General features: G+C 45.6%; 1 protein-coding gene and 1 long non-coding RNA gene across 3 annotated transcripts in view; one reads left to right on the forward strand and one right to left on the reverse strand.

Annotated features, from left to right (window-relative positions):
- Window positions 1-424: 424 nt before the first annotated feature.
- LOC147342815 (uncharacterized) lies at window positions 425-4240 on the forward strand. The gene is made up of 2 exons (XR_015156716.1): window positions 425-776; window positions 971-4240. It is a non-coding gene; the product is annotated as an uncharacterized LOC147342815 (long non-coding RNA).
- SH2D4B (SH2 domain containing 4B) overlaps window positions 3866-14646 on the reverse strand; it is an 83175-nt gene continuing 72394 nt past the window's right edge. Inside the window, exons 7-8 of one of the 2 annotated variants that reach the window (XM_086381688.1) lie at window positions 7501-7721; window positions 3866-4242 (exon numbers count right to left, since the gene is read on the reverse strand). In XM_086381688.1, the coding sequence (XP_086237814.1) occupies window positions 4150-4242; window positions 7501-7721 (314 nt within the window). In that variant the 3' untranslated portion in view covers window positions 3866-4149. The remainder of the gene's footprint in view (window positions 4243-7500; window positions 7722-14646) is intronic. The other variant, XM_086381689.1, reaches the window with a different exon arrangement.

A 14646-nucleotide genomic window follows, 5' to 3' on the forward strand; every position in this document is an offset into this window, starting at 1 on the left:
AAAGGGCTAGACAGAAAATATTTTAGGCTTTGCAGACCATAGGCAGCCAAAGACTAGGTAAACAAACTAGCAAAGCTGTAGTCCAGTAAAACTTTATTGATGGACACTGAAATTTGGATTCGATGTAATTTTCACAGGTCATAAAATATTATTCTTCTTTTTAATTTTTTCCAGCCAACTGAAAATATAAAAACCACTCTTGGCTCAGGCTGTAGAAACACAGCAGAGAGGCCGAGTTTGGCCTGCAGCTTTAATTTGCAAGGCTTGCTGCTCCAATTGTGGCCGAAGGTCCAGCAGCATTGACAGCACCTGAAAACTTGTTAGAAATGCACACCTTCAGGCCCCACCCCGCAGCCACCGGAGGACACTTTAAGAACGTCACCTGTGTTCATTTACACATCCGAGATTGAAAAGCACTGGTGTGAGGTCTACACAGGCTCCAAAGCCAGATTGGTGAACCCCAGTGCTGCAAGACAACTTCTCTGACAAGTGCCCCTGGGAAAGTTCTGAGCTTCTCTGTGCCTCAGTTTCCCCACATGCAAGATGAGGATGATGGCACTGTCTCCCTCAGCACGGCTGTGAGAATTACACTCACACACAGAACTCAGCGTTTGTCGTTACTGTTACAAAATCGTGTGCTATTTTCCCAGCGACTGCTCTGAGACAGGCATTGCGGAGAAACTGTGGCCCCGAGAGTTGGAGACACTTGTTTAGAGTCACAAAACAAAGGTCTTTCTGCCTCCAAATTTATCCTGAGGATAATGAAGAATTTAAGGGTACAGAAGGGGGCATGTGCCCCAGAGACTCAGATCTTCCTATTCAACATGTCCTTTCTTGTTTTTTATTTTTTTAAGATTTTTTTTTTTACATGTAGACCATTTTTAAAACCTTATTGAATTTGTTACAATATTGTTTCTGTTTTAAAACCTTATTGAATTTGTTACAATATTGTTTCTGTTTTATGTTTTAGCGTTTCGGCTGTAAGGCATTTATAATCTCCCGCCAAGGATCGAACCCACAGCTCCTGCATTGGAAGATGAAGTCCTAACCACTGGACCACCAGGGAAGTCCCAACACATGTCCCATCTAAGGGTTCCCTCTCAGTAGCCCTTCGCAGCCCTTGTTCCTCACATATTCCCTCCAGCCACAGTGTGCAGCTCCAACTCCACACACAGGGACCTTCCCCCAAATCTTTCCCCAAGTTCCCCTTTCACTCCTTGAAATTTATCCTCCATTAAGTTGCACAGTGTTTTTTTACAACTTCTCTTTCTAGTTGTGGGTTGTAAATTTTCCCTCTGCTGAGTCCTGTAGCTGGCTGACTGTTTCTCATTATATTTGTAGGCCTCAGGGAAAAAAAATAGGCAATTCCTTTATTTGAGAATCCTGACATTTATTAGCATAATAAAACTCTCAAGATGAGATTGCAGTTTTCCAGACAGTAATTTCATTTGCAGGACAACTTACAAGGAATTTATTTTAAGGCCAGGTAAAACCTAAAATCTATGAGACATGCAGAAAATGCGGGCCCAAAATAAAAGGAAATAAATGAGCTGGGCATGGGAAACTCAGCTGTTGTCTCTCACCAGTTAATTAGGGGTGACAGGAACAACAGCTCAGGGAATCGAGTTCTCAACCCATCCTGGTCTGCTTTCAAAGCTGCTGCTGAAGAGAAGTTTCTTCTTGTTAGTTCCTCCTAACACCTAGCAAATCATCACATCCTATCCCCTTGACACTTGAAACCATCGTCACTGTTAAAGCAGTTGTCACCAGCAATACCTTCCATTTCACAGGACTCTCATGTTTATCATTTGACTGACCTGCCAAGAGGCCTAGTGATGGCCATATAGGAAATTCTCTTCTCAGTTACACTGAACTTTAGTGAGGTTAAATGACATGAACAGCGTCATATGGCTAGTTAAGTAGCAGCCAAAACTCTAATTCGATTCCTCAGAGTCTATTAGAAAGAAGGTAATTATAATAATAATAATAATCAGGTTTTAAAGCACTTTGCAGTTCAGAAAGCCGATTCCCTCAGTCACTTTCTTGCATCCATTCAGGGCCCCTGCAATGCAGTGATATAGGAGGGAGGCCAGGGAGTCAGGATGCAGATTTTATATAAAACACATTTGTATGATGGATTCTTACCCTGGCTTCCCCAAAATGCTAAGCCTGTGGCACATGCTTATGTGCTGCTGTTTCACATGGGAACAAAGTCCCAAGGGACCAGGAGAGAAAGGAAAAAAAAAAAAAGCAGAAGTGACGCAGAGATGGAGGGGATGGAACTGATCCAGCTACTGCTTGTTTCATCATGACCAGTTGCTTGGTTTTATCGGACTGTCTTAATATGTCTTGCATAAGAAGAACTGCCTTGTGGTATAGTCCATCCAGAAGAGAGGAGGAAGGGAGAAGAACTGATCAGCAGCCTCTGTCTCCCATTGATCCAAAATTCCCTGCATGGGGAATTAACTTCCCAGCTCTCCTTGGTTGCATGGTGTCTCAATGCCTCTGCAGTAACAGAAGAATAGTCCATAGCACCACACGTGGCAAGGCACCACTGGCCAATGCTTATGTGAAGCTGATCAACATGGTAGGGAAGAGTAGAGCCCATTCAGAACTGGTTTTAGTGGTGGAGACTGGAGTAAAACAAGTAGCAAGTAGCCAAGGTGATCTGAGGAATGGGTGAGGTCAGTGGTGGAATAGAGCATGAGAGATATTTGATACAACTATCAAGTAAGGTAACCAGTCCACTGATGGCCAGAGTCCATTCATCCTTTTACTCCCACAAAATACAATACTGCCAGCATTATAATACTAGTCAGTTTCAGGGTGTGATTTGAACCCAAGTCTGCTTGATTCTGCAGCCTATAAAATTCCCATGATAACATGTCATATACAAATACATATAATCCATAAATGTAAAACATGAGCATGCAAAGACACCGATGCTGAAAGTTATTGAGGAGTTACTGGGAGAGTCTTCTTGTTAATAAGAAGAATGTACTCAGTATAAACACAGTATAAATAGCACATACTCAGTACAAATAGGCATGCGAGCATGCATGCTCAGTCGCTTCAGTTGAGTCTGACTCTTTGCAACCCTATGGACTATAGCCCACAAGGCTCCTTTGTCATGGGATTCTCCAAGCAAGAATACTAGAGTGGTTGCCATTTCCTTCTCCAGGGGATCTTCCTGACCCAGGGAGAGAACCCGAGTCTCTTATGTCTCCTGCATTGGCAGGCAGGTTCTTTACCACTAATGCCACCTGGGAAGCCCAGTATAAATGGACAGTAGAATCAAAATCAAAAGGACTGTGAGGATAGAGCTAATTATTTGAGTAACCTGCATAAACAGGACCACATCCTAGAAAGCAAAGGCCATATCAGAGGTCTACAAACCATCCTTGGATTTTTAATTCTCCCTGGGGCTTAGGCACATCTGTAGAAATACAAGAAACCACTGCCTCAATATTGCAAAACTGAGGCCAACATATGATTCCAAGAAAAAGGAGAGGTGGCAGAAGAAGAGGAAAATACAAAGGCAGGGCGAAGTCATCTGTTCTGGAAGCTGGGACTCAGAGGCCTTAGGTAATTCCAATGATAATGTCAGTGAGAACGAATATCATTTAAAATACAGTACCTATGCCTTCCATATAAATTCTTTACAATATTTCTTCCCTAATCTCCATGACTTTATAAACAGCGACAAATAGAACTTACTAGAAATCATTGCTGACAAGTGTTGGAAAACTTTCAAAAGAAGTACATTCATTCAACAAACATTTATTGAATGTCTACCATAGGTTAAATTCAGAGTTCGGCACTGGAATTATTTGGTTAATTACAACATGACCGTGTACTCTAGGAGTTCAGTTTAGGTCAGCCCTGACAAAACGGCTTTATTTTCTGAGGTCGTATCTAAATTTTTCAGGAAAGAGCTGCATCAGCTATTAGCAATTTCTGTCCTGGGCACTGGGTCAGGAACCACCAACACATACACCATATATTTCATATTTGTTGAAATATACCAATCCACTTGTTCCTCTGGATGTTAGTGGATCTTCCAGAAGGCCATAAGAATTTGAGCTGGGAAGTTCTTGAGTTCAAAAACAGGATGCCCAATGAAGTCCAATTGAGAAGGGGGAAAAAAAATCAGTCAAACAACAGATGGTAGTCTGGTGGGCTGTCCCTCTGTCCACAGGGTTCCTGCAGCAACTCTCCCCCTGAAACAGTGATAATTTCCTCCTAAAAAGGAAAAAAAAAAAAAAAAAGGAAAATTCACTTTTAATCAGAAAAAGGAAATAAATGTCCACCAGAGAGAGACTGGTTCAAGATAGAAAGACTAAGAATATGTATCTCCCTCCTCCTCATTCAAATTTATAGAAATGACAGAAAAAGTGTTCTTAAAAAGAAATAAATCTATAAAAGCATGGAAAATAAGAAGGAAGGCCACCAACAAAGCAAGACCAAAATCAATATGTGATGAGATTGTCAGAGGAGTAAATGTAGGGCAGGGGGGAGAACAAGTTGTCAGTGGGCAGGTTGGGGGAGCCCCAGACAGCAGAGGTCTGTGCCTCGGGCAGGTGAGGACGTGAGGAGCAGAAGCCAAAGCAATCCAAACGGTTCAGACAATTCCACTCCCAAAGATGAGCTGCTGACTGTCAACTCCAACCTTCGCCACATTAAGAGCCTGGATTTGAGAAACAGCAACTGTATCCACAGATGAACAAATAGGAATTTCAAAGTTCAAAGATTCCTCCCAAAGCCCAAAACTTATAAACATTTAAGGAAAATCATAACCATAAAAGAAAGATGCCAAACTCAAACAATTGAAATGACTCCCAAGAAAATATCAGGTTTATAAAACAAAGAGTCTTTCAGAGATATGTATTAAATTCCTCAGTGAAATAAGAAGATAAATCACCCATGAAACAAGAATGGACTATTATAAAATAAAAGAACCCATTAAAGAACCTGGAAATGAAAGGGACGCCCATTTAAGTTCAACACTTTTTTTCAATAGAAGACCTGGAGAGCGGAATGGACAGAACTAAAGAGCAATTTAGTCGCCAGGAGAACTGACACATCAACACATCAGTAAGAAAAAGACACCTGAGTAGAAAAATGGACAAAGGATATAAACAGATAATTCACAGAAGAAATCCTAGTGGCCATTAAACATGTGAAAAAATCCTCAGCATCAGTGGTAATGAGAGAAATGCAAGCTCAACAACAGTGAGATACATTGTCTGCCCATCTGGTGGGAAAAAATTAAAATGACTGATAATTCCCAGTATTGGCAGCAGTGTCGGGGAACAGCCTCATATAGTTTTGGAAGAAGCATGAATTGGCGCTACATTTTAGGAGGGCAGTCTGGCAGATCTTTACAGAGTAAAATGTGCATAGTCTTGTAGCCAGCAATTCCAGTGTGAGGGATCCATCCCAGAAAAACGTTTGCATGTGTGCCCAAAGTGACACATACAGCACTGTTTGTGATCATGAAAACCTGGAAGCTACGAAAGTGACCAGCAAAAGGAGGATGGAGAACGAAACTGTAAGATACATCCACACCAAGGATGTGGTGCATGCCTGGACATCAAAAGATCCCACAGACACATGTCAGCAACAACCAGCTTGTCCTGATAATACACAAATGTAAGGTATAGTGTTTTCGTGCTTTACACAGTGATATCTCATTGAAACCTTCCTGACCCTGAAGAGGTGACTACTATTATTAACCCTATCTTACTGAGGAGGAAGGGCTTCCGTGGTGGTTCAGTGGTAAAGAATCCACCTGCCAATGAAGGAGATTCGAGTTCAATTCCTGGGTCAGGAAGATCCCCTGGAGGAGAGCATGGCAACCCACTCCAGTATTCTTGCCTGGAGAATCCCCGTGGACAGAGAAGCCTGGCGGGCTACAGTCCATGGGGTCGCTAAGAGTCAGATACGACTTAGTGACAACAACACTGAGGAAGACACTAAAGTCCTGAATTTGAATAGTTGCCCAAAATGACACACAATAATGAAGCAGGGGCTTAAAACTTGGAGCTTGATTTCAGGGACTCTGCTTTCAAAACATGCATTCAAGGATATGGTGTGAAAGTGTTAGTCGCTCAGTCATGTCCAACTCTTTGTGACCTCACGGACTATAACCCGCCAGGCTCCTCGGTCCATGCAATTCTGCAGGCAAGAATACTGAAGTGGGCTGCCATTCCCTTCTCCAGGGGATCTTCCTGACCCAGAGACTGAACTCACGTCTCTTGCATCTCCTGCCTTGGCAGGCAGATTCTTTACAAGTGCACTACCTGGGGACCCAGAGTCATGGTGAAAGTTAAATACAACACGAATCATGGATGAGCGCAACCGGCACAGCGCTCAAAACAGAGCAGGTGCCAATGTCCACACACCCCTCCTTTCTCTGTCCTATGGCTGAAATGTAAGGAGAAAGTCTGGTTAACCGAGTTTTCCAGGCAGTTCTCGCCTCCAAGCATCTAGCTATTTGTAATTGGATAGTTTTCTATGCGCTTTACTTGAAGTTAAGAGCTGCCCTAGAGACCTGGGGACATCCGTAAAGAAAAAGTAATACGAATCCCAGAGTCCTTTTTATAGCAAAAACCCAGTGAGATGGCTACGGAATTCTGTGAACATTTCTACACCTGCGAAGCTCAGGGAGATGGGGACCCCTGTGTTGTCACAGCTCTCCGTCCTAGAATCCTGGGCCCCACCTTTCTGGGTCACTGAGCTCCACAGCTGGCTTTCTCACAGGTAGTACTGAAGCCACATTAACACAAAAGTTGTTTCTTTTTATACACACTGTTTGGAAGGCAACATCTCTTCTAATGTGAGGTCCCCGGCAGGGGAACAAATAACAAATAGAGTTGTGGGAAACAAGAATGCACATACCGCTTCACAGTTATAGGGCGCTGTTATACACAGTCCCCATGTAAGACTCACAGGAGCCAAGCTAAGTATTATTTATAAGACATTTGTTTGCCTAGTTAGGGGACTTCAGCTTGGCATGAATAAGGAAACTGCTGGAGGTCACACACAAAAGTGGTAAGGCTGTATTTGGAACAAGAGGCACCAGAAAAGCTTCTCTAACTGCAGGGTTGCCTGCTCTTCAGCCAACCCTACGAAGCTGCCAGAGGCTTGTCTAGAACATGCTCAAGAGGGACATCCTGGAACAAGCTGGGGTGAGACATGGGCTTGGACAGAAGGCAAGTCAACCAGCCAGCCCCCTTCTCATTCAGGTACTCAAGGTGAGAACACGCCTGCGGACCAGGGCTGGAGATGCCCGCATGAGTAAAGGGTTGCCCAGAGAAAAACAGCAATTCCAGAGCCTGGTCTAGACAATCTCTGGCCTCTTCGATCAGGATGATCTAGATCCCTGTGATCCTAAAGAATTTCTGGGGCTACCTGCTCACTCTCCATCCTCATCTCTTAGAATGCCCACAGCCTGGCATTTCCTGCCCTCCCCCACATCAGCAACCCTAAGAGGAATACCTTGTGGAAATCAATAAGATCTGTGAGTGTCGCATGGCGATTGGGGTCCACTCCCAGGAAGCTGTAAAAATCCCCAGAGGCATCCACAAGAAAATGCTTGAACCCCTTCTGCAGGCGGTAGGAGAGGGTATAACCCCAGATTTTCTCACTGACCCGGACCAGAAATGCACCCTCGGTCATATTCTCAAGGAGATCTTCGGCATCTTCTCGGCTGATAATTCCTGGTTTAAAAAAGAAAAGAAAAGAAAAAAATGTCAGCAGATTCTGCAACCCCTTTCTCATCCAGCCACGCTTCCCAGCTCATCCCTGCCCCTCAGCCTCTGTGAAAGGTCTAGAGAAAAGGGGAGCCTCAGGAGCTGTCCAGCACTTCCCTTATTCCAGTTGAGGGGACCTCTTGGCCCGGAGCAACTAGCGGTGGTGAGCTTGGGGGCAGAGTTTCTACTAAGACCCCAGGTTAGCATGCTTTCCTCCAAATTAAGCCACACTAATTTGGATTAATTGGGTAAAATCGGGCAAGCAAAGAACTAGTAATGAGCTGGAATTTTAGCGTCTATCGATTACAAACACAAGTCAACAGACATTGCGCTGTGGAGATCCTTGAGAGTCCCGCTTTAATGAACAGATGAGAATGACTTACGGTTACTGCCTTGGTTATCTCTCTGGTACCTGTGAGTAAGCACCTGGAGACAACAGTTCCTCTTAGGAAGTAAAAAGATTTCCTCTGTCTATCTATGGACACAAGGCAAACAGTTTCTCAATAGGGGCACAGAATTAAGCACCACTTCAGCTCAAAGAACAAAACATTCTCATGTTCTGCAGTTCTACACAATGTGGCTTCACCAGAGTACGACAGTCAGGTCTGGCCTTAGAGGTGTTTGTGCATCAGTGTCAATCCCCTGAAAGACTTTTCAGGAGCTGCTCTCTTCTGGGGACTATCGGAGGGGCCATATGTCTGGTGGGTCAGGCTTTGGAGGGCAGGGTGGTGGGAAAAGGAGAGGGAGACTTAGTCTACTTGTCCATCCCTGCTGGCACCTGCCTACGGGACCTTCAGCCAAGCCCTCAACTTCTCCAAGGCCTTTTAACACTTAAATGACCGTCTTAACCTATCTATTTCAAGGGCATGTTATGATTTTCAAGTGAGACCTAGAACTGAAAAATCATTTCATAAACAGAAGAGCTGTGGGAATGTGGGCTCCTGCTCTCATCTGTTATTTGGGGGAAAGGTAAATTTGCAACACAATGTCCTCTTACACACCCACGTATTTACCGTCTACATACATTCAGCAGGGTTCTGCCAGTCACACAGCAGAGGACAGAAGGTGGCTGGGCTGCTCGTCACGCTGACCCTGAAGGCACACTCAGCACCCCCACCCCCCATCAGGGCACCCCCAGTGCCTCTGCCATGATTCAGTGCAGGGACACTCCCTTCTCTGATCTTTCCTGCTTCACAGGAGGTGTGGCAGGACCCCCTTGTGCCCAAAGCAGAGGACACAGAAGCCACCACACAGTCACAGGTCCCCTGTTAAGATAGCCAACAGCACAAATAGGGGCCACCTCTTTCCTCCTGGGGCCGAGGACTTACCAGGAGGCAATCGAGCCAACAACCCCCACCCCAACCAAGCAGGATAAGCAGAAACCAGGAAGAGAGGGGGAGAGAAGCGGGTGGGAAGCACCCCCACCACAGGGCACTCGGAGGATGGCACACACATCCACGCAGGAGGGTAGATGTCCCCGATGGCCTTGGTGGGTTCAGCTGGAGAGGCAGTGGCAGCCAAAAGAAGACCAACCAAAAGGGCGTCCCAAGGATTTGTCAAAAGACTCAGCAGTGTCCCTCAGCCACCTCCCTGCCCCAGTACCAGAGGACTTAGATCCCAAAGGTGGCTGGGGTGGAGGGGTCAGTAAAGGGAGATAGAGACGAAGCCAAGGCCTATGAAGGAGGAGGACCAGAAGATACCACCTCTGTCCCAACTCAAAGTACCTCAAGCTGAAGCCCAAGGTCAACTGGCGGTGGAGAGGAGAGTTAAAATGGGTGGATACACTTGATGTGACTTGATTTTTTAATAAGCAAAAGTGACCAGTAACACCAAAATGACAATGCCACGTCTCAGTTCAGTTCAGTTCAGTCGCTCAGTCGTGTCCGACTCTTTGCGACCCCGTGAACCACAGTACGCCAGGTCTCCCTGTCCATCACCAACTCCCAGAGTCCACCCAAACCCATGTCCATTGTGTCGGTGATGCCATCCAACCATCTCATCTTCTGTTGTCCCCTTCTTCTCCTCTCCGCCATCTAAAACCCTGGAAGATCTTTCCACTGACCTCCATCTGGCAAAGCCTGGCTCAAGAACAGTGGACAGCAGGCTCCGAATGCCGGCTTTCTCCTGGCTGACCTGGAACCCTCACTGAAGGATTTCTCTTCTCTCCCAGGAATCACAGGCTGCTGGCTGCCTATACTCTACCTTTGTGTGGGTTAGAAAACATCCTTCAAGGTGGTTGAACTGGAAAAAGGTGCCTCTCTGAGCCAGAAGGACTAAGCTTACATTTCTGCCCTTCAATTCATTCTCCCCTAAATCAGCCCCCATTGAAAGTGAAAGTTGCTCAGTCATGTCTGACTCTTTGTGACCCCATGGACAATACAGTCCATGGAATTCTCCAGGCCAGAATACTGGAGTGGGTAGCCTTTCCCTTCTCCAGGAGATCCTCCCAATCCAGGGATTGAACCCAGGTCTCCTGCATTGCAGGCAGATTCTTTACCAGCTGAGCCACAAGGGAAGCCCAAGCTAGCCCCACTGGCTTCTCTTTATTCATTGCACATTCTGCCTGACCCGTCAGGAATTGTTTTATCCCAGGAGGTGTTGGGACAGCTCACCGTTGGGCTTTCATGACCTTCTGCCCAGACTCTACAGTATATTAGTAAACCAGCTGGAAACCAGCTCAAGGATAGAGACTGGCAGCCATGAGTTCTGCTCAGCCTCCCTTCCAGAGAGACCCTGCTTCAAGGAGCAGCATCTGCAGCTGTTGTCCCTGCAGGATCCACCATGCCCAGGAGGTACCACATGCCTGATTCAGGGCAAAGGGTATTATAACTGAGTCCAGGGGTAGCAGAGCCACCATGCCTATCCTATGTTGATGCTGTTCAGTCGGTAAGTCCTGTCCGACTTTTGCAACTCCATGGATTGCAGCACGCCAGGCTTCCCTGTCCTTCACCATCTCCCAGAGTTTGCTCAAACTCATGTCCATTGAGTCAGTGATGCCATCCAACCATCTCATCCTCTGTCATCCCCTTCTCCTCCTGATGACCCTACATGACACTCTCTTATGTGGGACTCCTCTACCGAGCAGTCTTTTCTCAGTGGCTTCCCCTCAGCCTGACCAAGGTGTTCCTCTGAGCTGCACTCCCATGTCAGGCTCTTCCTCTCAATCATCCGTCCTTCCTTCCCTCTGCCCGTTTATAGGTATCAGACCTGCACCATGTTCTTAAGACTCTCCCCACCTGTCCCATTCCCTCTTCCTTCATCCTTCAAAGGCATTTTCTCCAATAAAGTTCTTGGACTTCTGCTTTTGGATGACCTGAACAGACAAAGCAACCTTATCTTTATATTCCGAGTGCCAGAGATGTTGGGGGGAGGGAGCTTGTTTACTTTAGAGCAGTGAATATGCATATGAACTAAAATCACAGCTCAGGGATTTGATCAACAGGTGGCCTTGGGCAGGGCACTTAAGCCCCTCTGAAACCCAGGTCAGTGTCCTCGTCTATTAAATGGTACTGATTATAGCACCTATGTCTTAGATTGTTTGAGACTCCATTACAGTAATGTATTAATGTGCTTATCACACGCATGAATGTGCTTATCACACGTGTGAATGTGCCTGAGAAGTAATGACTACCCAATACCACGTAACTAATCTGTACTGGATACACTGCTGCTGCTGCTGCTACCACTAAGTCGCTTCAGTCGTGTCCAACTCTGTGCGACCCCATAGACGGCAGCCCACCAGGCTCCCCCGTCCCTGGGATTCTCCAGGCAAGAACACTGGAATGGGTTGCCATTTTCTTCTCCAAAGCATGAAAATGAAAAGTGAAAGTGAAGGCGCTCAGTCGTGTCCGACTCTTCACAACCCCATGGACTGCAGCCCACCAGGCTCCTCCGTCCATGGGATTTTCCAGGCAAGAGTACCAGAGTACACAACATATGTGCTACTGTTGGCTGTTACCTCATGCTGATAGCAGCGACGATCATAGTACTGCTGGGCGTGCTACGCACACGCCACACACCCAGTCCTCTCACAGAGGCTGCTGAGGGTGACCTTCTCTGAAGGGGACCACTTGGGTCCCTGGGCCCCAGCCTGGGCTATTCCATATGGGGGATTCAGCAGGCAGCTCAAATAATAAGCATCAGTGAACTCTGATACCTCTTTGATGCCTTCCTAGGACTCAAAATAGTAATCTGTCCCAAGACCAAAGGTAATACGGCCTCATAGCTCAGGATGGCAAAGACAATTTTACAGAAAACCAACCCTCAGGAGAATTAGTTGGTGGCTGGGGGATGTGAAGGTTGCTTGGGGGAAGAAGCAGTTGCTTTCCTGCTCCATTACTCTGCTCTCCATCTCTCTCTCCCCAGATCACCCTTAAGCTAAGTGTACTGGGAATCAGCATTAATTGTATCCCATCCCATCCCATCTCCTTTGATACACTTTATAACCTCCTGGCTGAGTAAATGGCGGGGCATACCTCCCCGCTTCTGGCTAGGGAGTGAGCTCACCATCAGGACCACAGAAACTTTCTAACTCTGCTAATAATCAAGATCTTCTGCTGAGGGATACAGCCTTTCCAGATAATGCTCCAGGGTTGTTGACAATTGTTGGAGAATACAGCTACCGATTCTATCTGAGCCAGTTTTCACCCTCAGACAACAGGAAATGTAGTTTTTCCTGTAATTTCCAAAAACACCTCCTTTTCCTTTCTTCCCTTTTCTTTCCTCCAATAAACATTTATCAACCACTCTCTAGGAGCCAGGCCCCATGCTGGGCATCTGAGAGTCAGCATTGAATGAGAAACAATTCCTGCCTTCCAGAATCTTTGATTCTGGACTGAAATCAAGATTAGCAGAATTTTTTATGGGGGGTAGGGGGGATGTGGTGTGAGAGGAGCTCACTGTAACTGGTAGTGATAAAGACCACAGAATATGGGCTCAGAGAGGTAACCCACCCAGCTCTGGAGCCCAGGGATGGAAGTGCCAGTTAGACTGAGAACAGAAAGGTTAAGACAGAGGGGCACGGAAAAGGGGGCAGTTTGCAAAAGGAAAGAGCACATGATTCTTTGTGGCTGGAGGGAGAGCTGAGGAGGAGCTGGGCAGTGGAAAGACGTGTAGAGGATGGAAGGAGTCAGGCCCCAAAGCACTCTCGACACCATTAGAAGGATTATGGACTTCATTCTGAGAGCAGTGGAGAGTACTGATCTTCCCCAAACAGAGGAAGGACACGAGAATCTTCAAGAGTGGAAAATCGATTGAAGGGTACGGATTAGAGACATACAAGCCAGGGATTTCAACTCCGTGATGGCTTTCTCACGTAAGGGTTGCTTCACAGCTACATTTCCATAGTTGCAACCTTGGTATCCAGCTCCCAAGCCACTAGTCAGCCAGGAACAGTTTCCATTGTGAGGCAGAGGGCCAAGGGTCACATGAGAAGCCTGATATTGAAGCCAGCACTAGGCAGTACCTTGGGGACTCGGTGGCCCCCATCGCATTTAGTCTCCTAACAACCCTACCATCGTCAGTTCATAGCTGAGGACACTGAAGTTCAGCAAGACAAGTGACTCACCCAAGGTCACAGAGCTATTAAGTGGTAGAGTCAGAATTTGAACTTAGGGCCTCGGACTCCAAGTCCAGCGCTCTTTGCTCTACACCGTGTTCTCTCATGCAGAGACAGTAAGCACTGTGAAAGACCAAGAAGGAGGAGGTTAATGAGACCTCTGGAAGTCAGGGCGAGATTCATAGAGGCAATGAAGAGGGATGGGAAGTGCGCCTTGAAGCCTGGGTAGATGCTATGTGAGCAGAAAGGAGTGATGATGAGGTGAAAGAGGGGCAGAAGAGGTGAGTGAGTGAAACGTCCCAGTGAAGACCAAGAATGGCACATCCATGGGACACCTATATGACGTGACATAAATTTAATCTACCTCTCAGGAGGTTGAGAGACATGGAGAATGGAATGAAAGGCCTAATACATGAATAATCTGAACACCCCTAAACAGAGAGGAGACTGAAGAGGTGGGAATATCTCAAGAGCGAATGCTGATTGCTCTAAAGCCCGCAACATGACTACTGAAGCCAAGAGCCCTAGAGAAGCCCGTGCACCACACTGGAAAACAGCCCCCACTAGAGAGAGCCACGGGAAGAAACGAAGCCCCAGCACAGCCAGAAATAAATAAATAAATTTTTTTAAAAGAAGTCAAAATTATAAAAAAGAATGAAGGCTGAGAATTAGTCAGCACATAATCGTGAAATGGCACAAAGCTACTCAGTGTCCGAGTTTGTCAACCAGAGAGAAAAGGCAGATTCCCTACAAAGAATAAACAAATTGGTGGCTGACTTTTCAGTTGCAGTAACAGAAGCCAGAGGACAACGGGTTGGTAATATTTTCAGGATGCTGAGAAAAAAAATAGTGGTGTTTAATGAAACTCTCTCAAGGTGAAAGGAAACGTAAAGATATATTCAGAAAAAATTTGAGAGTTTGACTACTAAGAAAATTTTAAAGAATATATATCATTTAGAAGAAATATAATCCTAGACAGAGAATCTGAGATGCTAGAAGAAATGATGAGTATGGCTACTTTAAGTCAATTTTTAAAATATATTGACTTACAAAGTAACAATAATCATGGGTAATTTGAGGGTTTAAAAAAGATAGAACTAAATTACTGGATAATATCTTATCATTTGAGAGTAGGATGATTAGAATTTGTTTAGCAAGAGGTTAAAGATATATATTAACAAAGCATGCATGTGAAATCATCTGAATTAACCACTGAAAGACAGACATTGAGAGTGGTATAACCTCCAAACAGCAGAAGTGGGAAGACGCAATGAGAAAAAAAAATTATTTTTCAATGAAGTATAAAACAAGCTAATAACTGAAAAACAAATACAG

The sequence above is a fragment of the Bos grunniens genome, chromosome 28 (genome assembly GCF_055505025.1).
Source record: "Bos grunniens cultivar Pamir isolate PY7600 chromosome 28, Bosgru_T2T1.0, whole genome shotgun sequence".
In the NCBI taxonomy this organism is placed as follows: domain Eukaryota; kingdom Metazoa; phylum Chordata; class Mammalia; order Artiodactyla; family Bovidae; genus Bos; species Bos grunniens.